This window comes from Tachyglossus aculeatus, chromosome X4 (genome assembly GCF_015852505.1).
Source record: "Tachyglossus aculeatus isolate mTacAcu1 chromosome X4, mTacAcu1.pri, whole genome shotgun sequence".
Classification (NCBI taxonomy): domain Eukaryota; kingdom Metazoa; phylum Chordata; class Mammalia; order Monotremata; family Tachyglossidae; genus Tachyglossus; species Tachyglossus aculeatus.
In genome coordinates, this window is record NC_052098.1 from 49,149,869 (window position 1) to 49,174,259 (window position 24,391).

The following is a 24,391-nucleotide window of genomic DNA, read 5'->3' on the forward strand; positions in this document are numbered from 1 at the left end:
CTCATCCCCTTTTATTCCCTCCTCCGGCCCATCTCCTTCCCTTGGAGACAAATGAACCTCAGGCATTAGGTCGGCCTGTATTTTATTGTGGAAAATAATTCTGCACCTTCAAATTTTCTTCCATGGAGCCAAGGTCAGGAAGGAATGAAGAAACAAAAAAAACAGACATGAGCTACCCCCGCATTAGCCCAGTAGGCCCCACCTGGTCTGCTAGGTTGAGGTGTTTTGTGGGGGAACGGGCGTTGCAGATGGCCATTCCCCACTTTCCAGGATTCCACTGCTGGGGGAGAGGAGTCCAGCCACGTCAGTCCCAGAAGAGGAAGCAGCTCCTCGAGTGAACGGCTAAAGTGCCTCAGCCCTGTTCTTCTGAGAAAAAGGTTGGAGAGGGCGGGAGTGTGTATGTTGAGGGGGGAAGGGGAGAGGATTCTGGTTCCTCTTCCCCAGGCTTGGCCAGAGTCCCCATCCAGTCATGTCAAAAGCAACTGGGAGGAACTGAGAACAGATGAAGATGATATCCCCATCTTCACCCTTCCCCTCACCACACCAGAGACTGGAAAGACCCTTCCCACCTCCAAATTTCTTTTCTTTAAAGCCAGCGGGAGCTTGACTGAAGCAGGGGTAGAGAGACGGAGGTGAGGCTCCGGGTGGAGCAAGAGAAAACAGAGGAGGCCTCAAAACACGCAGATGGCGGTAAGAGACGTAAGGGAGACAGAGATGAGAAAGAAAAACGAATGACAATATTGAACAACCCAAGCCCAATTTCCCTTTGGTGTCTCGTTTTGGCCACAGTCACGGTCCCCGGGCTCTGGGGGTCGGAGACCATGCAGCTCTGCCTCCCAGAGCCAGGAGATGGGGTGAGCCCAGGACGAGAGGGACAGGACTGCTGAGGGGGGACCCCCAAAGGGGAGGCTGGAGGGAGAAAGCCGGGCTGTTAGCCCCCTCCCCGCCGGCCCTTGGCGGGGAGAGGGTACAGGTTCTCAGGCAGGGAGTGGAAACAGACAATATCCCAGAGCACGAAGGATGCGCCGTCTCCCTGGCTGCGAGCCAGCTGGATCCTCCTCCCCGCTTGGATGAGCTCTGGCCTGTGGCCCCCAACCCTCCCTGCCCGCATCCCGGGGGAGAAGATGCACTCGAATGCCTCTCGGAAAGGGTGGAGAAAAACAGCAACGATAAGGATGAGAAAACAGAACCACCGAGGAGGAGGAGGAGGAGAAGGAGGAGATCCAACCCAGGGTCCCGGCTCTTCCCGCGGCAGGGGGAGGTGGGGGAAGGGCCACCACCCAACCCTCCCCCCGACCGCTAACTCCAGCTGGGGTCGTAGCCGGCCCAGTCCTCCGGTGGGGCCAGGTACACCCGGCGGCCCCGGAAGAGGAAGCTGACGATGCCCCGGTAGCCGGCCCGGGGGACGCCCGACTTGAGGTCGTCCATGACCCCCAGGGCTTTGGCGAAGGCTTTGAAGCTGTCCCGGCTGCTGTACTGCACGCGCACCTCCCCCAGCTCCCGCTGCCGGTTGGCCTGCAGGTCCTCCACCCGGAGCACAGGGGCGGCGTACACCCGGGCGGGGAAGTCCCGGTCGTAGGCCTCCCGCTGCAGGTACGACAGGTCCAGCTGGGAGAAGGGCACGAAGCCCTGGTTCAGCTTGATGAACTTGAGGTGCTGGTCGAAGAACTGCCCGTGGCTGACCCCCTTGCGGCCGAAGGTGAGCGTCCGCGAGATCTCGGGCCGCAGGCAGGCCCGCGCCCGCCGCTGCTCGGGCCGCCGCATCCAGTCATCCCAGAAGGCCCGGGGCCACTTGGGCTCCAGCTCGTCCCACAGCTCGGCCAGCAGGAGCCAGCCCAGGCCGGGGAAGAAGTCCGTGCGGTAGAGCAGGTCGGGCCGGGCCGCGTCCACCATCTGCTCCTTGCCGTTGTCGTGCCAGGCCGACACGCACCAGAGCGAGGGGTCGGCCCGCAGCAGCGGGTAGGTGGCCTGGAAGTACTCGAAGAAGTCCGGGGCCACCTCCAAGTCATCCTCCACCACCACGGCCGCCCGGTACTTGAAAGTGCGGAAGATCTGGCTCAGGGCCCAGCGGTAGTGGCGCGCGATTTTGTAGTAGCCCTGGAACTTGCGGTGCTCGGGGGGCACGGGGAGGTCGCCCAGGTCCGGCTGCTTGATGTGCACGACCGCGTCGCCGTAGGAGGCGATGACCCTGGCCGTCTCCTCGTGCCCGCAGTCCTGGCTGACGACGATGGGGAAGCGCTCGGCCGAGGGCCGGTAGTGGAGCAGCTTGTCCAGGCAGCGGCGGACCGTGCTGCGGTCGCAGGCGATCACCAGCACCGGGAGGGCGGCGGGGGCCGGGGTGGGGGACGGGCGGGCCGGGGGGCCGCCCGTCGTGGCCTCCGCCGCCGGTCCGGCCCGCCGCCGGCTCCAGAGAGCACTGTGTTCCCGGATCTGTTGGAGCAGCCCCCGCTGGCGCTCCAGCTCCACCTCGGCGTCCTGGGCCAGACGGATCACCTCGCGGGTTAGACTGGCAGGGTCGTCGGCGAAGGGGGCGGCCGGGCCGAGGCCGCCGGGCGGCGGGCGGGTCCAGAAGAAGAAGAGGAGCAGGGCGTTCCAGGCCACGAAGAGGATGGCGCCCCACAGCACCAGCCCCGCAGGCTGCTTCTTCAGCATCCTGGCCCCGCGGCCAGGGCGGGGAGCGGGGCGCGGGGATGGCAGCTAGGGACGGGGGGCCTCCCGCCGCTCCTCCTCTGCTCGGCACCCCCCCGCCCTCCGTCTGAGGGACTTCTGCCTAGACGCCGGCTCAGACGGCAGCCATGGACCTAGACGGGGAAGAGAGGAGAGACGGCATTACCAAACGTACTGACCCAACCCATTCGTGCAGGGAGGAGACAGAAAAGGGGATTTGTTAAGCGCTTACTATGTGCCAAGCACGGGGATAGATACAAGGCAATCAGGAGTCCCACACGGGGCTCACGGTCTTAATCCCCATTTTACAGATGAGGGAACTGGCACAGAGAAGTTAAGCGGCTTGCCCAAGGTCACACAGCGGACAAGTGGCAGAGCCGGGGCACTTGGAACCCACTAGCCAACAGAGAGTCCCCACCCGGCACTTCCGGAGCTCACTTTACACTCTGCTGCTTCCCATTTTCTGGAATTCCTACTACTGTTTCTCTGTCTCAGACTGCAGAGGATCAATCAACGGTATTTACTGATAATAATGATGGTATTTGTTAAGTACTTACTGTGTGCCAAGCACTGTTCTAAGAGCTGGGATAGATACAAGGTAATCAGGTTGCCCCAAGTGGGGCTCAAAGTCTTAATCCCCATTTTACAAATGAGGTAACTGAGGTGTAATAATAATAATAATGGCATTTATTAAGCACTTACTATGTGCCAAGCACTGTTCTAAGCACTGGGGAGGTTACAGGGTGTTCAAATTGTCCCACAGGAGGCTCACAGTCTTAATCCCCATTTTACAGATGAGGGAACCGAGGCCCAGAGAAGTGAAGTGACTTGTCCAAAGTCGCACAGCTGACAATTGGCGGAATGGGGATTTGAACCCATGACCTCTGACTCCAAAGCCTGTGCTCTTTCCACTGAGCCACGCTGCTTCTCTAGGTGTAGAGAAGTAACTTGCCCAAAGTCACGCAGCTGACAAGTGGCGGAGCTGGGATTCGAACCCATGGCCTCTGACTCCCAAGCCCGTGTTCTTTCCGCTATGCCATGCCGGTTCTTAGGAATCACCCGCACAGAGGTGGTAGTTGAAGCCTTGATGGTAGATGGAGCCTTGAGGGACTTCCGCAGTTTCAGGGGGAGGGTGGGGGGGTGTGCGTTCATTCATTCATTCATTCAATCGTATTTATTGAGCGCTTACTGTGTGCAGAGCACTGTACTGAGCGCTTGGGAAGAACAAGTCGACAACATATAGAGACGGTCCCTCCCCAACAACGGGCTCACAGTCTAGAAGGGGGAGACAGACAGCAAAACAAAACGTGCAGAGGTGGGACCAGCGAAAGAGATGGAGAAGGAGCGACCAGAGAGACAGGAGGACCAGGAGAGGACGGTGCCAATGGAAATGTAGTGTTTCCAGGAGAAGGGGGTGGTCCACGGTGTCAAAGGCAGCTGAGCGGTCAAAGAGGGTTAGGATGGTGCAGAGTCCATTGTATTTGGCAAGGTGGTCATTAGTGACCTTAGAGAGGGAAGTTTCCGTGTAGCAGAGGGGACAGAAACCAGATTACAGGGGGTCAAGGAGTGAGTTGGAGGAGAGGAAGTAGAGACGGTGTAAACAACTCGCTCAAGGGTGTTTGGATGGGAATGGTAGGAGGGAGATGGAGCAATAACTACAGAGGGTCATGGGGACAGAGCAGGGTTATTTGAGGATAGGGGAGACAGTGGGGAAGGAGCCACTGGAAAATGAGTGGTGGAAGATTTCGATCTGGGGGAAGAAGGGAGGGGACAACTGCTTTGATGAAGGATGGGGGCAAGAAGCACATGTAGAAGGGGTAGAATTTGAGAAGAGGCAGGAGATCCCTTGAGACGCCGTTGGAAGAGATGGGACAGTTGAAGAGGGGGCAGGAGGAAGGTGGGAGTGGAGAGGGGCAGGTGAGATTTTAGGGCAATCACACCAGATGGTTTCAATTTTATCGACAAAATGGGTGGCCTGATCACTAGGGGCAAGAGACGGGGCGGTGGGGGAAGGGAAAATTTAAGGAGGGAGTAAAATTCGGAAACAACCGGGACGGGAAACGGTAATGGGAGTCGATAAGGGAGAAGTATCTGTTGCAGCACGAGGGGTGGGGAGGGGTTGGATGGGAGTCAGTTGTCGGGGGCCTAGAAGGGGGAAGGAGGATGTGTGGCAGCAGCAGAAAAGGACAGGGATGGGATGATTAGAGGGAGGGGGCTCCGGGACATATCCATATGAATGGCTGTGCTCCCCAGCGCTTAGCACAGTGCTCTGCAGAGTGAGCGCTCGATAAATAGCGTTGATCGAACCAGGTCCGGAAAAACCGGATGAACAGAGCTATGTAAACTAGATGACTGATATGGTGGCAAGAGAACAGAGAAGGCTGCTTTTCTCCCTCCCTGGAGAGCCCTCAGAACACCCTACCCCTCAGCCTCCTGCTCCCCTTCCATAATCATCGTAAGTGGATTTCTTAAGGGCTTACAAAGCACTGGGATCGATGCAAGACAGTCAGATCTGTCACGACTCCCATCCCACCCGGTATTCCACGTGGGACTCAGAATCTAAGAGGTCAGAGCAGGTACCTTATCCCCATTTGACAGCTGAGGAAACCGAGGGCCCAGAGAGGTCAAGTGCCTTACCCAAGATCACCCAGCAAGCCTGTGGCAAAGCTTAGAACTCAAATCTCCCGACTCCCAGTGACCTGCTCTTTCCTGCTTAGACTGAAAGTTCCTTGAGGGCAGGGATCATGTTTTCTAATTCTATTGCCCTCTCTGGTGCTTAGTACAGTGCCCCGCACACAGTAGGCACTCTGCAATAGTTACTATTGATTCCAATAATAACAAAAATAACGATAGCATTTGTTCAATGATTACTATATGTCAAGCACTGTTGTAAGCAGCGGGGTAGTTACAAGTTAAACAGGTTGGACGCAGTCCCTGTCCCACATGGGGCTCACAATCTGAAGCCCCATTTTATAGATGAGGTAACGGAGGTACAGAGAAATGAACTGACTGGCCCAAGGTCACACAGCAGACAACTGGCAAAGCCGGGATTAGAACCCAGGTTCTTCGGACTCCGAGGCCCGCGCTCTATCCACTAGGCCATACTGCCTTCCTGCATTCTGTTCCCCAGCCCTTATCACTACCACTAATTCCTCCCGTGACCCGGCTTTCTGCTTTTTTCTCTCCTAGGCCCCCGGCTCCACCCCAGTTTGAGCTTTGCTTCCGTATTCTTTGTGCTCAAATCCCTGCTTTTCCCTTCCACCCCCAAGGCCAACCTTCTGGAACCCAGGCATCTAGTCTCTCGATCTGAGGGCCTGGGGAATCTGGCTCCAACAGCCCTTAAATCTCCCAAACTGGACACCCCCACCCTGATTCTGAACCCCGATCCATCCCCCAGCTCCCAACTCCACCGCCCTTGGGCTACTAACCTTACATTCTGTTCCCTCCTGTCATTTAGTTCTCATTTCACGTGGGACAGGGACAGTGTCCAACCTGTTTAGCTCGTAACTACCCCGCTGCTTAGAACAGTGCTTGACATATAGTAACCATTTAACAAATACTATCATTATTTTTATTATTACTGGACTCGACAGTGAGCTGGGGCAGAAGGAAGTTGGGCGGGGGAAGAGAATTTTCCAGGCTGGTGGTTTCACTTCTTGGGGGCGGGGGGAGAGGGAGGAGAGGAGCAGGCACGCAAAATGCCAGCAAAAGCCAGATCCCTGACCTCCAGATGTTTCATCTCCAGTTCTAGAGATTCATCCCTCCCAACCCCACAGTGGATTGAAGTCCAAGCCACTGGAGCAGAGAATAACGAGCACCCAAAACCCTGGCTGACCTTGAGTCCCCTGAGAGCCTGCTGGCTTAGGGCTGAGAGGGTGGCTTCCCCCCAACCCTCAAGGACCGGAGTCCTGCCCATTTTGCCACAGAAGAAGAGTAGCCTAGTAGAAAGGACCAGGTCTGGGGAGTCAGGTGATCGGAGTTGGCTCTCGGTTCCACCACTTGCCCCATGTAGAACCTTGGGTAACTGACTCCATTTCTCCGTGCCCATTTCCTCATCGGTAAAATGGGGGATTCAATCCCTGCTCTACCTCCCTCTTACACCGTGAACCCTATCTGGGACAAGGGCTGCGTCCTACCTGACGATCTTGTATCTATCCCAGTGCTTAGGCCAGTGCTTGGCACACTGTAAGCGCTTAACAAGAACCACAGTTATTTTTCTTGACGACCCTCCCCTCCAACATCGAACCGCCATCTCCTCAACCCTTCTGGAGGGGGCCCCCATTCTGCCTCCCAACCTCTTGATCTCTCCCACTTCACCCCAACTGGGTTCCCAGCTGCTCTGTCCTTGCCCTCCCTTCCTGCCTTCTGCATTCCACACGCCCCATGCTCGCATTGGCCCCTGGACCTCTTCCCCACCCTCGGGCAGGAAGCTGTTTTCCGCCCAGCTCGGCACTCGGGATCCTGGAGGTTATCTGGCAGCTGCCGGTGGGCAGGGATCCGATCCACGGGAACCAGGCCGGGCCAAGCCTGTAAACACTCAGTGGGCAAGCTTCTTCTCTCCCCCGGGGTTTTCCGGCAGGCCACAGTCCTCCCTCCAAATAGGGGTGAGAGAGACATCTGGAATTCTGTCTGGTCGCTGACAAGTTCCTTTCCCCTCTGGTCTGGCAGACGGCAGGCTCCCTGCTAGGAACCGGTCTCTCCCTGCCACTCCCGCCCTGACCCCGATTCCTTCCCAGAATCTGAGTATCCATCCCCATCACCGGAACTCAGTTTCTGACTCCCCCTGGCCCATTCCACTTCAGATCCCAATCCCATTCCAGAACGCGGATGTCCCGTTCCCCGGGTCCCTCGGCCCTCCCTCGTCCACCCTTGCTCAGCTCCCACAACTTGCTCCCTCCACCACACACACACACACGCACACAGACTCTTTTACTCACACAGGCCTCTTCACCCTCGGCAGCCCAGTGGCCAACCCCACTCGGACTTGGCTCTTCCTCAGCCAGCAGCCGATCCCTCCCGGATCCTCTGCCGGTCCTCCTTTCCCCACAGATCTCAGGCACTCTACTCCTAGAACTCCACTCCAGTCCGATCTCTCCCCAAATCCAGACACCATCCACCCCAGCCCTCAAAAATAGCAGCAGTATTTAAGCACTTACTCCGTGCCAAGCACTGTAGCAAGCACCATAGTAGATATAAGATCATCGGTTTGGATACGGCCCCTGTTCTAAATGGTGCTCACAGTCTGAGGGGAAGGGAAAACAGGTATTTAATCCCTCTTTTATAAAAGAGCAAACTGAAGCACTGAAACATTAAATAACTTGCCCAAGGTCACACAACAGATGAGTGGCAGAGAGGGGATTAGAACCAATGTCTCCTGATCCTAGGCCTATTCTCTTTCCACTAGGCCATGCTGATTCTCCTCACTCACCACTGGAGGTTCAGATACTGTGTTCCCAGACCAGTTACCACCCTTTGCCAGCCGAAAAGAGGGGGGAGGCAGGGAACAGGGAATCCGACAAATGAGAAAAGGCTAAAAGGGCCAGGATTATTCAGCCCAAGAGACGGCTGGCAAGAACAGGTACTTTATCCCCCAATGAGGAAACTGAGACACGAGGAAGTGACTTGTCCAAGGCCACCCTAAAGATGAAACAGAAGGAAATGGGCTTAAGAGGCAGCAGGTGGGATTTAAGCTAGAGCTAAAAAAAAAAAGGTGGATGTGTGAGACAGTGAGGGAAGGGTTTGCGGTGGGGGATTCATTCATTCACTCACTCATTCAATCGTATTTATTGAGCGCTTACTGGGTGCAGAGCACTGTACTAAGCGCTTGGGAAGTACAAATCGGTAACACAGAGAGACTGTCCCTACCCAACAACGGGCTCACGGTCTAGAAGGGATTCTAGCCTGAAGGTAGTGGGGATAGAGAAGATGACTTCTGAAAAGTCCCTGCAGGCTCCTGAATACCCTCCCTCACAAGCACCCACACCAGTCGGATCCTCCCTCCCCCCCCCACCCCCCAAAAAACAAACAACTAAGTGGTCAGAGCCAGCTAGAACAAACACTCAGAGATAAGGGGAAAGGAAAGAGAAAGGGCCTGGTTATTCTTTGAGTTGGTCTGGAGAATTAATTGCCAATTAGCCAAACTCCAGGCCTTCCATTTTCCTTTTTCCCAGAACCCAGCTCCTGCTCTCCTCTCTGAACTCATATGTCCTGCATCTCAGCCTCACTCCTGCATTCACAACCTGGCCTCATCTTCTCGGGTTTCCCAGCAAGCCTGACTTCTCCGGACAATCCAAGGGCTAGGAAAAGCAGTATGGTCTAGTGGGAAGAGCACGGGCCTGAGAGTCAGAAGGCCCGAGTTCTAATCCCAGCTCTGCTAATAACCCACTGACTGGGCAAGTTACTTCTCTGGACCTCAGTTTCCTCATCTGAAAAATATAAACTCATTAACTGTTCTCCCTCTTACTTAAGGCAGTGGGTCCCATGTGAAACAGGGACTGTGTCCGACCTGGTTAACTTGTATCTACCCCAGTGCTTAGAGGAGTGCTTGGCACACAGTAAGTGCTTAACACATAATTATTTTCATTATTGTTTCCCCACGCCTTTTCCTCGGCCCCAAGTCCTCTCCCAGATAAAGTCTTTTGGCCTCCTCTTCCTTCCCAGAACTGAAACGCTCTGCCCCTCCAGTCTCTGCTGCTCACCTAGAGCCCAGGCCTCCTGCTCGCCCAGCTTAGTTCCAAGCCTCCAAAGTCCTACTCCCCAGCCTCCACACCCCAGATAAATCCAGCCTCCTGTACTGAAGTTCTCACTCCCTTTCTTCATCCGGCCTCACCCCGCAGAGTCCAAGCTCCAGCCTTCCAGTCCTCCTTCCCCAGAACCCTGGTGCCTGCCCTCTCTGAATCCCCAACTTTCCTCGACCTAGGGATCCTGCCCCAGGCTGGTTGTGGCCTGGAATCGAGCCTCCTGGGTTTGGAGAGAATAACATGCCAAGGAGGTTACAAACACACCCCTTTCATCCATTCATTCATTCAATCGTATTTATTGAGCGCTTACTGTGTGCAGAGCACTGTACTAAGCGCTTGGGACGTCCAAGTTGGCAACATATAGAGAGGGTCCCGACCCAACAGTGGGCTCGCAGTCTAGAAGGGGGAGACAGAGAACAAAACAAAACATATTAACAAAAATAAAATAAATACTGCAGACACTCTCCTTTCCCACTACCTGTTGGTGAACCTGGACCCAGATGCAGGGCATCTGGGTTCAAACTCTCCCTCGTAAACAACACGGCTGCCACAGTTTACTCTGAAAACCTCATCCAGGCTGTCTGCCCCAAACCTTCCGCCCTGTGCTGTCTACCTACCTGGACCAAGACACGTAGTAGGCGCTTAACAAATACCCTCATTATTATTAGCTTGCCCTGAACTTCCAGTGGGGGAGGGTCCAGGGCGACTGGGGTCTATCCCGGAGGGGGATTCGGGGCGAGTCATCCCACTCCATTCCCCAACTCTGATGGACCCGGAGGTCCAACTCTTAGGGTGCAGATGCTGGGCTCCTCCCCGTTTGGGACTAGGCTCCGTTCCCCCGGTCGCTCCCGGAGGGGTCCCCGGGCTGGCAAGCCCCCAACTTTGTTGCCCCCCCCCCCCCGGTTACCTCGGCGCCCCGACCCCCTTAGCCAAGCCGAGGGGGAGCAGGGCGGGATTCGCTCCTCCGGTGGCAGCCGGCGCCTTCCGCCTCGACGGGCCGGGCCCCGGGAGAAGGAGGAGGAGGAGGAAGAGGAGGACGAGGAAGAGGAGGAGGAGGAGGGGGAAGGGGCGGGGCCGAGAGCGGCGGCTCCTCCGGCCCCTCTTCCCGCCCACAGCCCGCTCACCCTCCTCCTCGGACGGGGGCCGTGTCCGACCTGGGGAACTTTCCTCTAGCCCAGCGTTTCACGCAGTGTTCATGCGATCGTCTTTATTCAGCGCTTACCTGTGTGCAGCGCACTCGGGCAAGTCAAATGCAACAAGAAACAGTGGCATTCCCTGCCCACAACCAGCTCACAGTCTGGAGTAGAGGAGACCGACGGGTAAAACAAATTACAGATATGTACAGAAGTGCTTTGGTTGGGGGCGGGGGGAGAGCAAAGGGATAAATAAAATTACAGCTATGAACATAAGTGCTTTAGAGCACTGTACTACACGCTTGGGAGAGGATAAAATAACAATAAACGGGCACATTCCCTGCCCAAAACGAGCTTATAGTCTAGAGGGGGGACAAGACATTTATTTATATTAATAAATGTACATAAGCGCTGTGAAGCTTGGTGGCGGGGGAATAAAGGGTGCGAGTCGGGGCTACGCAAAAAGGGAGTGGGAGAAGAGGAAAGTAAGGCTTAGGGGGGAAAGGTCTCTAGAAAACTGCACCCCGGCCCCGATTTCTCCCCAAATCCCAGCCATCCTGCCCCCAGTTCCCCATCCCTCCGGAGTCCTGACCCCCTCCCCCGCTCAACCCTTGAATCCATCAACTCGATTGCTCAGGAACCCGTGTCTCTCCCTCCTTCCAAACCCCAGCCCTCACCCTCGGAGCAAAGCACTGACGTGGCACGTCCGGGAAGGCTGGAATCGGGCGTCCAAGCCAACCTCGTGACTTTGGGCTGTCGAGGGAGGGAGGGAGGGAGGGAGGGAGGGCCCTCGGCTCCCTGTGGATGGCAGGACGACAGACAACCCCAAACGGGTCCCTTTCCCCAGGGCTCAAAGGTAGCATCCACTGCGCTGAACCAGGAGAGGCTGCCTGGCTCTCAACAGGAGCCTCACTGAAGGGGGAGGGAGGGAGAATCAAAGTTCAAAGAAAGGAAAGTTTGGGGGGCGGGAGGGGCAGGAAAAGAGGCGCAGTCTGGGGGAAGTGAGAACAGGAAGCTGGAGGTGCTGGGGGGGGTGAGGCAGAGAGGAAACATCTGCCCGCCTGAACCCGGGGAGGGGCTGCATCTGCCGACCCGTTTCAGGCCTGGAAAAGCGGGGAGGCAAAGCAGCAGACACCTAGGAGTTGCGGGGCAGAACACCCAAGCCCTAGGTATGGGGATGGAGTCTTAGGGCGAGCAGGGGGTGAGAGGACCGAGGAGAGCGTAGAGTGAAGGAAGGAAGAGCCCGTCTGGATTCAGGATGGGAAAGACTAGCCCAGGGGCCGCGACGGCTCGATCTGGGGCAAGGAAGGAAGCCACGCTGGAATTGCTAGCAACAAACAATGCCAAAACTGAGAGGGAGAGTCGGGGAGCACAGCGCTGTTGGGCTGAGGGGGTCCCGTCATCGCTAGGCTGGGTTTGCCTTCCGGAATCCCACTATAATTTAAGTTTCTCGAGAGCAGGGATCGTGTCTTCCTTATCTATCATACTCTCCCAAGCGCAGAGTACAGTCCTCTGCAATAAATACCACCGGAAGATGGATTGAGAACGGAGGTGGTCTTCCTCTCAGCCACCGAGCCTTCTCGGCGAGGCCTAGTGGCAAGACCGCGGGCTTGAAAGTCAAGAGTACGTGGGTTCCAATCCCAGCTCTGCCACTTGTCTGCTGTGTGACCTTGGGCAAGTCATTTCACTTCTCTGGGCCTCAGTACCTCATCTGTAAAATGGGGATTAAGACTGTGAGCCCCACATGGAACAACCTGATTACCTTGTAGCCACCCCGGCACTTACAACAGTGCTTGGCACATAGCACTTAACAAATTATTATTATTACTCTCTTCTCCTTTACATCCTACTCCATGTAGGTTAATCCCCAATGAGTGTAATCTTTCCGGAGACACACGCACGCTGGGATCGCTGGGTGACGATCTTATCGCAGTTTTCCGTTAATCTCACCCTCAGCTTCCTGGGTCTTCCTCTGCTTGACCTGGATCCTTCATCCATACCTAGGCCCTCACCCCAAGAGCTGACCCAACCCCCTCCAAGAAGTCAGACTCTGGCCTGCAAGGCCCCTTGACCCCCTCTCTGCTGCCATGCCAGAGAAAATAGGGGTGGAGGACACCTGTTCCCTAGCCCCCTCCCCCCCAACCTCTCTGCTGGGACCTTTTATTTTGCCCTATAACCCTTAGGAGCCTGGGAAGCACTGGAGTCTGTTTACAGGCCAATGGAAACGGGAGCCGAGTTCACCGCCCGGGGAAATGGGGAGGGCGAAGGCCGGAAAGAAGTCAGGTTTGCAGCAGGCCATATCGGATTCCTGTCTCTGGAAGGAACAGGATTTCATCTCTACAGAGCAGATCGTTCCAATTCGTCGAAGGAGGGGAGGGCTATGCGAGATCGGTATCCCCCATCAGACTTAGCACAGGATACGTATATGCTCAGTAAACATTGTTTGTTGCCGAAAACCTAATCGGCCTCGTTTGTCTTACTGGGTCCAAGGACAGCCTGTCAATTTGGAGTCCGGGGATGAGAGGGCCTCCGCAGGGGACAGGATTTGGGAGGAAGAAAGCATAGGAGCCAGGACTCCTGGGTGGGAAGAGGCAAGTGGGGGCATGGGCCAGGAATCTGGCCATCAGAGGGTGAGCCTTTTGGCCTATGTATTGTGGAGGCTGGGAGACCGGAGGCCTGGGTTCAGGGGCAAGGTGGTGACAGAGCAGGAATGGCGGCAGGGCCTACCGGAAAGAGCACAGGTTGGAGGAATTAGGAGACCTGGATTCTAATCCTAGCTCTGCTGCTTCCCTGCTGGGTAAGTCCCTTAACTTTTCTCTGTCTCAGGGTCCTCATTTATAAAATGGAGATTAAATACCTGCTTTCCCTCCTAATGATCCATGGTATTTATTGAGCGCTTACTATGTGCAGAGCACTGTACTAAGCGCTTGGGAGAGTACAATAGAATTAGCAGGCACATTCCCTGCCCATAACAAGCTTACAGTCTCGAGGGGAATAATAATAAAAATAATCACTGTGATTAAGAGCTTTCTACGTGTCAGACACTGTAATAAGCACTGGGGTAGATACAAGATAATCAGGTCTTATATGGAGCTCATAGTCTAAGTAGAAGGGAGAACAGGTATTGAAGTCCGATTCTGCAGGTGACGGAATGGAGATACAGAGAAGATAAGTGACTTGCCCAAGGTCACACAGCAGATAAGTGGAGGAGCCAACAGTAGAACCAAGGTCATCTGACTCCCAGTCCTATGCTTTTTCCACTAGGCCACGCTGCTTCTGTCTCCCATGAATAATAATAATGGCATTTATTAAGCGCTTACTACGTGCAAATCAACATCTTATCATGGCAGGAGAGTTTGTGTATACTAATGAAGCTCAAGAGCTGTGCCACTGAGAGATAGTCTCTCGTCAGGGTTACCCATAATGAAAAGTTCTAAGCTGAAGTGTCAGACAAAGTTGATTCACCTGTGCTGGGCAGCAGCAGTATGGGAAAGAATCAAATGCGGATGATCCGGTGATCGAAAAACGCTGATCAGAAACAACGACAGAGATTTGAGTTTTTACTGGGAAGGAGGCGGCAATGGTAAACTACTTCTGTATTTTTTTTTTACCAAGAAAACTCTCTGGATAAATCCATAAAAGTCGCTATGAACCAGAAATGACTCGACGGCATTTGATGATGATGTTGCTTCTCGCTAGGTCACACTGCTTCTCCTGCTGCTCCTCCTTAGACTGTGAGCCTGATGAAGGATAGGGACTATGTCAGACCTGATTATCTTCCATCTGTGCCAACACTTACAAGTGCTTAACGCATACCACGATGATGATGATGATGGAATTTATTAAGCACTTACTATGTGCACAGCACTGTTCTAAGCACTGGGGAGGTTACAAGGTGATCAGGTTGTCCCACGGGGGGCTCACAGTCTTCATCCCCATTTTACGGATGAGGTAACTGAGGCCCCGAGAAGTTAAGTGACTTGCCCAAAGTCACACGGCTGACAAGTGGCGGAGCCAGGATTAGAACCCATGACCTCTGACACCAAAGCCCGTGCTCTTTCCACTGAGCCTCGCTGCTTCTCGTATCATTATCATTATTAGAGACCTGCTCCTAGGGAATAGATAACGCTGCTCTCAGTGGAGACTGCCCAAGGTTCCCCTGGCCATTCCCGAACAGGATTCTCCCCACTAAGATTTCGTCACAAGGTACAAACAGGCCCGAATCGGCCCAGATCAAAAGAGGCCATTGGTTTTGGAATTCAGGTCCTTAGAAGGTAGGGATGGATCCAAGGCCAACCGGTCAACCAGGCGGTGATAATCTTCGCCCTATCATCGGCCAGCAAGTGGCAAACTTGCAAGGGATGTGTGGCTCTTCTTTTTCTTTCTTATTTTTTTTTTGTAAAGTGAAAGCTAATTCTCTTGGAACCACCAGGGTAAAAAAAATCACTTTACACACACACATCACCTTTCCCTGCCTTTCACCTCTTTCCCTGCCCTTCTAAACTTGCTACCTGCCCGCCCCCCTCCCCAACCCAGGACAATGAAGCACAGTCACCACTTAAGGAGGTGCAATTGCCCCCCTCCTCTCCTTCCCAAAGCAAGGACAGGATCGCCTTTCTGCCTTAATCGCCAGTGACAAACTGGCCAGGTTACTGAGGGAATCAGTGGAGTCTCCATCCTTGGAGATATTTTTAAAAAGGATAGCCACCTGCCCTAGATCAGAGGACCAACCCAGCTCCCTTCCAACTCTAGAATGCTCTGATTGTGTCCTGTAATAGTAATAATAGTGCTAATAATGCACTTATTATGTGCCAAGCACTGGGGCAGATACAAGTTGGGTTTTGTTTAATGGTATTTGTTAAGTGCTTACTATGTGCCAAGCACTGTTCTAAGCGCTGGTCAGGCGCAGTTCCTGTCCTAATTGGGGTTCACACACTAAGAGGGAGAACAGGTATTTAAGCCCCATTTTATAGATGAGGAAACTGAAGCACAGACAAGGAAAGAGACTTGCCCAAGATCACCCAGCAGAGAAGAGGCAGAACCGGGAGCAGCCCCAGGTCCTCTGATTCCCAGGCCTGTGTTCTTTCCAATAGGCCTCTATGCTTCCCAAAAATGCTATGTGTGCTCAAGAGATGTTGAGCAGAAATGAAACGGCTCAGATCTGACTGGGCTCTCTTGGAAGCAGAAGCTGCCAGAGAGGCGGTCAGTGACCTTGTTCTTGTGGCCAGCTCCACCAGCCAGGCAGATCAGCACGACCGGAGGTCCCCGGGGCCCAAAAGAAATCGGACAGCAGGTTACAAAGTTATATTTGCCTCTCTTTTTGTCACTGCTGAATTTTGTTTTCCAAAACCATGGAATGTGGGGGTGGGAGGGGCCTTGATGTATAGGTGATCTGAATCCCCTTACCCAAGGGAGAGGAGGAGTTAGAGTGGAGGATGAAGAGGGCCTGGGGGGCACTAAGTAGGATACTGGTCAGCATGGACAGGGTCAGTAAAGACACTGTGGGACCACAGTTGTTTTATCATTTTCCCCCAAGTCCTTCTGGGGTAGCGTAGACTGTACGCTCATTATGGACAAGGAATGTGTCACCAACTTGATTATAGTGTACGCTCTCAAGCGCTTAGAGGAGTGGTCTTCACACATTAAGCACAATTGATTGATTGTGGAAATGGGTTCTAATCCCAGTTCCACCACTTGCCTGCTGTGCTACCTTGGGCAAGTAGCTTAACTTCTCTGAGTCTACGTTCCCTCATCTGCAAAAATGAAGGGTCGATATCTGTTCTCCCTCCTACTTAGTCTCCGTCCCACCTGGGGCCCACAGTCTATGTCCAACCTGTTTATTTCGTCTCTACTCCGATGCTTAGCACAGTGCATGCCATGTAAAAAGCGCTTAACAAGCACCACAATCGTGATTATTATTAGCATTACTATTTTGGAGGGAGTAGGGGGAAGTGTTAAGGGCCCCTTCGGGGATGCAGCTGAAGAAGTGAACCCAAATGGAACAGCCTTGAGAAACCAACCCAATAAGGGCACTTCCTAAATCAGGGTTCTCCCTGGGACCCGTAAGCCCGTTAGCAGGATCCGGGATTGTTTCTACATCCAGACGAATACTGAGAAGCGTTGAAATAACAGGAGGAGCCAAATTCAGAGCCACACCCTAAAGCCCTGGGATAAACTCCTAAAGCGGCCTACGGAATATTACACCAAGAAGGAGAGAGAGGCGATTCCATTTTAGAGATGACCTCTCTTTCAGAGAGGTTGATTTATCACCGAATTGATCCCCGCCCACCCGGCTATTCAATCCCAGAGCTGGGAGGGACCTGGGGAGACCAGTCCAATCCCCTGCCTCTGGGGAGCACTGCCCTCAAAAACAAAAAACCTTAGGAGGAGGTGACCCTGGCCAACAGGGAAATTCTCCCTGTGGTTTAACCCAAGCCCCTCTTCCGCTTTTGTCCTGCTCTCACTGGAAACAGCACCGCAACTCACCCCTGCTCACCACTCACACAACCCTCGCTCACGGCACAACGCTCTGCCCAGACATCAGAGGGTGGGAAGGAGTCACAAAAATTGGTGTGACGGGGAGGGGAACACAAGGAGGGCACTGGACGATACCTGGATGAGGGTCTTTGGGTGATATTTCTTAAGGGCTTACTATGCATCACGCACCGTACTAAGGGCTGGGGTAGATACAGGACGACGGGTCAGACGCAGTCCGGGGCAGGGAAAAAGGCTCCACTTTGCCTCAAAACAAACTGCCTCTAGGCACCTACTAAGGCAAAGCAGCACCTCCTTCTTTGACTAGTAGTTGAGAAACCCCAAAGAGGAAGGAAGGGAAACGTGCTCTCACCTAGATTGTGGGCAGCTTCTCTGCATTCGCCACCTGGATCCTCTTCGTCTGGGGTTCTGGGATCCTCGCAAGCTCTCGTCTTCCCAGAGAAGCAGGAACTGAACCCATCTGCACCAATGTGGCCTGTTGCTCTCCCTGCTGCTCCTTTACCCGAGTCCAAAGTTCGAGGAGGAGTGTACTCGCAGATTGGGGGGGGGGGGGGGGGCCGGAGGGGAGGAGTCCTGGGGGGGGAGGGATGTGGCACAAAACCCCTCCCCCCCACTCTGCTGGCTTCAGTTTTCCTCTTGGAAGCCAGGCACGTTCAGCCAGTTGTCATGTTAACCGTGGAACTGGGTGGAGAGACTGAGCCGTGCCTGGCCTATCCCATCTTCCTCTCTTCAGCCACCGAGCGCCTGCTGCCTCCACGAGCGGCCTGTCTGTCTTCTCCCTGCGGGGCATCAGCTGGCCAAGCCTTCGGGGCCAATGTGGTCCGGAAGCCCTATTACCTGCAGTAGATTTGGGCAATTTCATCATTCTCGCTATGCTTCGATGCCCGCATCTCAATACCGCTATCTGATCAATCAATCATATTTATTGAACTCTTACTGTGTGCGGAGCACTGTACTAAGTGCTTGGGAGAGTAGGATATAACAATAATAGATACATTCCCTGCCCACAGTGAGCTTACAGTCTAGAGGGTGATCCTCGTAAACAGCACCGACCCCCTAGTTGGGGGCTCCGTACCCCACGGACCCTCAGGGAAAACTTGCTTGTTTGACCAACTGACCCACTCTCCAGTCAAACTCGGTGCAGTTTCCCTCCCTGATTACTTTCACGATCTCCAGGCTTCTGGAGTAAATTTGCACAATCCCTTACCCTCCTCTCTCCTCCCTCTTTCTAAGCTACACTCGCCAGTTATCCCGTGCAAAACCTTGTGTTCTCCTTTCAGTTAACACCCCACCAGAGGCAGACACAGTGCAAACTCCGGGCACTAAGTCCACACTTATCTGCCTGACCCCTTTTTTCCCTCACTCTACTTGCGATCGACCTATCACAAAATCCCCTCAGTTCTGCCTTCACAGCTCCAGAATCCACCCTTTCCGCTCCATCAATCAGTCGATCATGTTTACTGAGCACTTACTGTGTGCAGGGTACCGTACTAAGCGCTGTCCACAATGAGATTACAATCTAGAGGGGGAGATGGACATCACTATAAATCACAGATGTGAACATAAGTGCTGCGGGGCTCCGGGCGGGATAAAAGGGAGCAAATGGGGGCAGCGCAGAAGGAGTGGGAGAGTAAGAAATGAGGGTTTAGTCAGGGAGGGCTTCTTGGAGGAGTGTGCCTTCAACAAGGCTTTGAAGGTGCGGAGAGTAACTGTCGGGTGTGAAGAGGGAGGGCACTCCAGGAAACTCATACTGCTACACGCTGACCCAAACGCTTATATCCCATCTCGACTACCGTCTCAGCCTCCTCACTGACCTCTCTGCCTCCTATCTCTCCCGACTCCAGTCCACACTTCGCTCTGCTGCGCGGATCATTTTTCTGAAAAAACTGTTCAGTCCACGTCTTCCCACTCGTCCAAAACCTCCAATGGTTGCCATCAACCACCGCATCAAACAGAAATGCCTTACCATTGGCCTAAAGGCACTCAATCGGCTCTCGTCCTTACCTCGCTGATCTCCTACTACATCCCGGCCCACACACTTCACTCCTCTAAAAATTAGGCGCGGCTCCTTCAGCGCTCACCTCCTCTTTTCCCCCCAAATGAGGTGGAACCACCTGGTGCCTGCCTCTGGGCTGCAGTGGTCTCCCTGTCCCCCTCCTGATGGAAGATCTAACCCCAGGTACCACCCTCCAGAAAAAGGGTCATATAACGCCTCTGTTCCTTTCCTTCAGGGAAATCCAAGCACCTGTTCACTCCTTGCTGAGAGCCTATCGGAGATTTTCCTTCTTCCTGGGAGATGGATCATCTTTTGCTATCCCCATCTTGAATGGTTATATATCACCACTCCCAAGTTACCTGTGTATGAACCCCGTCATCTTCTTACTATGGTATGTTAACCCTCCGTGGGGAGGTAATGACATACCTTCTCCTTAAATGTTTAACCTCCTCCTCTTTGCCCTAACATCAACCTACTTACTGTGTGCCTCAAGCTCTTCTCTCTTACAGTTGCCCCCTCCTTCCTGTCTGGAACTCCCTCCCCTTTCATACCCAACAGACCACCACTCTTCCCACCTTCAAAGCCCGACTAAAATCACATCTGTTTCAGGAGGCTTTCCCTGACTAATCTCACCATCTCCCCAAGCTATTCTCCATCAACCGTGTACTCAAGCCTGTACATCCTCCAAACCCCTTGACACCCCACTCCCACAGCATTATTTGCACGTCCTTATATTCAGTTGCTTTCCTTACTTGCAAAATACTTTAACGTCTGGCTCCCCTAATAGACTGTATCCTCGTACAGGGCAGAGACTGTGTCTACTGAATCAACTGTACTCTCCCAAGCACATAGCACAATGCTCTGCACCCATTAAGTACTCAATAAATTCTGATTAACTAACTCTACTTACTGTTCATGGCATAGCCTCAGATACTCACCTTTTAAGAAATATATCCCCTCCACACACACTCTACAGACACCTATCCCTGCAATAATATCACCCAGCTCTATCTTTCCTGTGGTGTCTATTTCTTTCCTCCCCAGTGGAATAACTTCAATATCTCTCTTTCCTGAGGTATAACTTCCTACACCTTGCAGTTCAATCAATAATATTTATTGAGCACTCAGTATATGCACTTGATACAACAGAATTAGTGGACACGTTCCCTGTCCATAATGACGGTTTACAGTGAAACCCCGCATCCTTCTGCTGGGTATCTAGCAGTGTGGCTTAGTGGCAAGTCGTGGGTTCTAATCCCGCCTCTGCCACTTATAATAATAATGATTGCATTTATTAAGTGCTTACTACGTGCAAAGGACTGTTCCAAGCGCTGGGGAGGCTACAAGGTGATCAGGTTGTCCTACGGGGGGCTCACAGTCTTCAGCCACATTTTACAGATGATCTAACCCCAGGTACCACCCTCCAATCAATCAATCAATCAATCAATCAATCGTATTTATTGAGCGCTTACTGTGTGCAGAGCACTGTACTAAGCGCTTGGGAAGTACAAGCTGGCAACACATAGAGACAGTCCCTACCCAACAGTGAGCTCACAGTCTAGAAGGGGGAAGAAAGAGGGTCAAATAATGCCTCCGCTATACGTTTTCCACCTCCCATTTTAATCAATCAATCGTATTTATTGAGCGTTTCCTGTGTGCAGAGCACTGTACTAAGCACTTGGGAAGTACAAGTTGGCAACATATAGAGACAGTCCCTACCCAACAGTGGGCTCACAGAGGTAACAGGCCCAGAGAAGTGAAGTCACCCGGATGACAATTGGCGGAGTCGGGATTCGAACCCATGACCTCTGACTCCAAAGCCCGCGCTCTTTTCCACTGAGCCACACTGCTTCTCTAGTCAGCCGTGTGACTTTGGGCAAGTCACGTACCTTCTCTGGGCCTCAGTTACCTCGTGGGGATGAAGACTGTGGGACAGCCTGATTACCTTGTATCTCCCCCAGCGTCCATTCATTCGATCGTATTTACTGAGCGCTTGCTGTGTGCAGAGCACTGTACTAAGCCCTTGGGAAGTACACGTCAATCAATCAATCAATCGTATTTATTGAGCGCTTACTGTGTGCAGAGCACTGTACTAAGCGCTTGGGAAGTACATGTCAATCAATCAATCGTATTTATGGAGCGCTTACTGTGTGCAGAGCACTGTACTAAGCGCTTGGGAAGTCCAAGTCGGCAACATATAGCGATGGTCCCTACCCAACAACGGGCTCACAGCCTAGAAGAGGGAGACAGACAACAAAACAAAACATGTGGACAGGTGTCAAGTCATCAGAATAAAGAACAGCGCCTGGCACACAGTAGGCGCTTAACAAATACCACCATTATTATTACCTAGTCTCCTAATACACCCCACACGCCCTTTCCCCTCATTTCCTCTGTAATCTCTTTACGTTCCCCTCCCGGAACGTAATAATACTGATGGCATTTATTAAGCGCTTACTTAATAAAACGCTGGGGAGGTTACAAGGTGATCAGGTTGTCCCACGGGGGGCTCACAGTCTTCATCCCCATTTTCCAGATGGGGTAACTGAGGCCCAGAGAAGTGAAGCGACTGGCCCAAAGTCACCCAGCTGACAATGGGCGGAGCCGGGGTTTGCCCCCCTGACCTCTGACTCCAAAGCCCGGGCTCTTGCCACTGAGCCCCGCTGCCTCTCTGATAAATTTTCCATATATGTAGTCTGCATATGTGGCTTCTTTCGCCTTCCTGGGGTATAATCCCTGGACACGGTCAGCTGTGTGACTTTGGGCAAGTCACTTCTGTCTCTATATGTTGCCAATTTGTACTTCCCAAGCGCTTAGTCCAGTGCTCTGCACATAGTAATCTCAATAAATACGATTGATGATGATGATGATGATGATGAGCCTCAGTTCCCTCATCCGGAAAATTGTACTTTTCCAATTGCTTAGCACAGTGCTCCACCCACAGTGAGTGCTCATTAAATACCGTCGATTGAAATACTATTAATTGATATTGCTCTGCTCAATAAATACGATTGATGATGATGATGATGAGCCTCAGTTCCCTCATCTGGAAAATTGTACTTTTCCAACTGCTTAGCACAGTGCTCCACCCACAGTGAGTGCTCATTAAATACCGTCGATTGAAATACCATTAATTGGTTGGTGTGCTTTAAACATGTACTTCCCAAGCGCTTAGTCCAGTGCTCTGCACATAGTAAGCGCTCAATAAATACGATTGATGATGATGATGATGAAGACTGTGAGCCCCCCCCCGGGGGCCAACCTGATCACCTTGTCACCTCCCCAGCGCTTGGAACAGTGCTTGGCACATAGTAAGCGCTTAATAAATGCCATCATTATTATTATTTTTATTATGATACCAGCCGCCCCCATGCCCCTGGCGTGTTTTGGGGTCGTTACCTGATCAATGCCCCTCGGCCCGGACGGGGGAAGCGGGGGTTGTTGAGGAGGGGATGGCCCTCCATGCCGCTCCGCTTTCTCCTCACACACCACCCACCCCCTTCCCCCTCCCCCCCCGGCGGCGGCACCACCACTTCCGGCGGAAGTAACCGCCCTAGCAACCAGCGCCGCCCCACTCACCACCCCGCCTTTCTGTTCGCCGAAGGGCCGACCAATAAAGTTTTGTTGCCGTCCGGCCGCGCGTGCTGACGGCCGCGAACGAGCGCCGCCCGACGCGCCGCAGGTCACGTGTCAGTGTGGCGCGAGAGGGCGGGGGCGGGGGGGCTGGCGCGCATGCGCGAGGCCAAGGGGGAGTTTATCATCATCATCATCATCAATCGTATTTATTGAGCGCTTACTAGGTGCAGAGCACTGTACTAAGCGCTTGGGAAGTACAAATTGGCAACATATAGAGACAGTCCCTACCCGACAGTGGGCTCACAGTCTAAAAGGGGGAGACAGAGAACAAAACCAAACGTACTAACAAAATAAAATAGAATAGATATGTACAAATAAAATAAATAAATAGAGTAAAAAATATGTACAAACATATATACATATATACAGGTGCTGTGGGGAAGGGAAGGTGGTAAGATGGGGGATGGAGAGGGGGACGAGGGGGAGAGGAAGGAAGGGGCTCAGTCTGGGAAGGCCTCCTGGAGGAGGTGAGCTCTCAGCAGGGCCTTGAAGGGAGGAAGAGAGCTAGCTTGGCGGATGGGCAGAGGGAGGCCATTCCAGGCCCGGGGGATGACGAGTTTATAATAATAATAATAATCATAGCGTTTATTAATTGCTTACTATGTGCCAAGCACTATTCTAAGCGCTGGGGAGGTTACAAGGCGATGAGGTTGGCCCCCGGGGGGCTCACAGTCTTCATCCCCGTTTTCCAGATGAGGGAACTGAGGCCCAGAGATTTTATTTTGTTAGTATGTTTGGTTTTGTTCTCTGTCTCCCCCTTTTAGACTGTGAGCCCACTGTTGGCTAGGGACTGCCTCTGTATGTTGCCAATTTGTACTTCCCAAGCGCTTAGTACAGTGCTCTGCACATAGTAAGCGCTCAATAAATACGATTGATGATTGATGATGATGATGAAGTGATCACCTTGTAACCTCCCCAGTGCTTAGAACAGTGCTTTGCACATAGTAAGTGCTTAATAAATGCCATTGTTATTATTATTATTATAAGTAGCGGAGTCGGGATTAGAACCTATGACTTATGACTCCCAAGCCTGTGCTCTTGCCACTAAGCCATAGTCATGCCCTTTTTAGGCTTGGTGTTGGTCCAGTGGAAAGAGGCCTGGGTTCTAATCAATATTAGTATCAATCAAGCATATGTATTGAGTGCTTACTGTGTGCAGACCACTGTACTAAACGCTTGGGAGAGAACAATATAACACACATTCCCTGCCCAAAATGAGCTTACAGACTTGAGGGGGAGACAGGCATTAATATAAATAAATAAATGATCAATCATATTTATTAATAATAATAATTTGTGGTATTTGTTAAGTGCTTACTGGGCGCCAGGCACTGAACTAAGCACTGGGGTGGATACAGACAAATCGGGTGGGACACAGTCCCTGTCCCACGTGGGGCTCACAGTCTCAATCCCCATTTTACAGATGAGGTAACTTAGGCACAGAGAAGTGAAGTAACTTACCCAAGGTCACACAGCAGATAAGTGAAGGAGTCAGGATTAGAACCCATGATCTCCTGACTCCCCTTCTAGACTGTAAGCTTGTTGTGGGCAGGGAGCGTGTCTACCAACTCTGTTACATTGTTCTATGGTTCTCTCCCAAGTGCTTCGTACAGTGCTCTGTGCACAGGAAGTACTCAGTAAATATGATTGATTAATAACTGAGGTGCCTCAGTTACCTCATCTGTAAATTGGGGATTAAGACTGTGAACCTTCTGTGGGACAGG

The 24,391-nt window shown here is 52.8% G+C and overlaps 1 protein-coding gene across 4 annotated transcripts; it reads right to left on the reverse strand.

Moving 5' to 3' along the window:
• Positions 1-65: 65 nt before the first annotated feature.
• Positions 66-22,516, reverse strand: MGAT1 (alpha-1,3-mannosyl-glycoprotein 2-beta-N-acetylglucosaminyltransferase). Of its 4 annotated transcripts, none has more exons than XM_038769775.1 (3): positions 22,431-22,516; positions 17,388-17,495; positions 66-2,801 (listed from the first exon to the last, which is right to left on the reverse strand). In XM_038769775.1, the coding sequence occupies exon 3, from the start codon at positions 2,650-2,652 to the stop codon at positions 1,300-1,302; it is 1,353 nt and encodes a 450-aa protein (XP_038625703.1). In that variant the 5' UTR covers positions 2,653-2,801; positions 17,388-17,495; positions 22,431-22,516; the 3' UTR covers positions 66-1,299. The 4 variants fall into 4 exon arrangements, 3 of the variants coding, with proteins under 3 accessions (XP_038625703.1, XP_038625702.1, XP_038625704.1); XM_038769774.1 differs by having other exon boundaries at positions 17,388-17,872; XR_005456611.1 differs by lacking the exon at positions 66-2,801 and adding an exon at positions 14,094-14,280 and having other exon boundaries at positions 17,388-17,872.
• Between the last annotated feature and the right edge of the window lie 1,875 nt (positions 22,517-24,391).

Bases quoted from the DNA above. Each gene is read 5' to 3' on its own strand.
- MGAT1 (XM_038769775.1), bottom strand. From the start codon at position 2,652: ATGCTGAAGAAGCAGCCTGCGGGGCTGGTGCTGTGGGGCGCCATCCTC.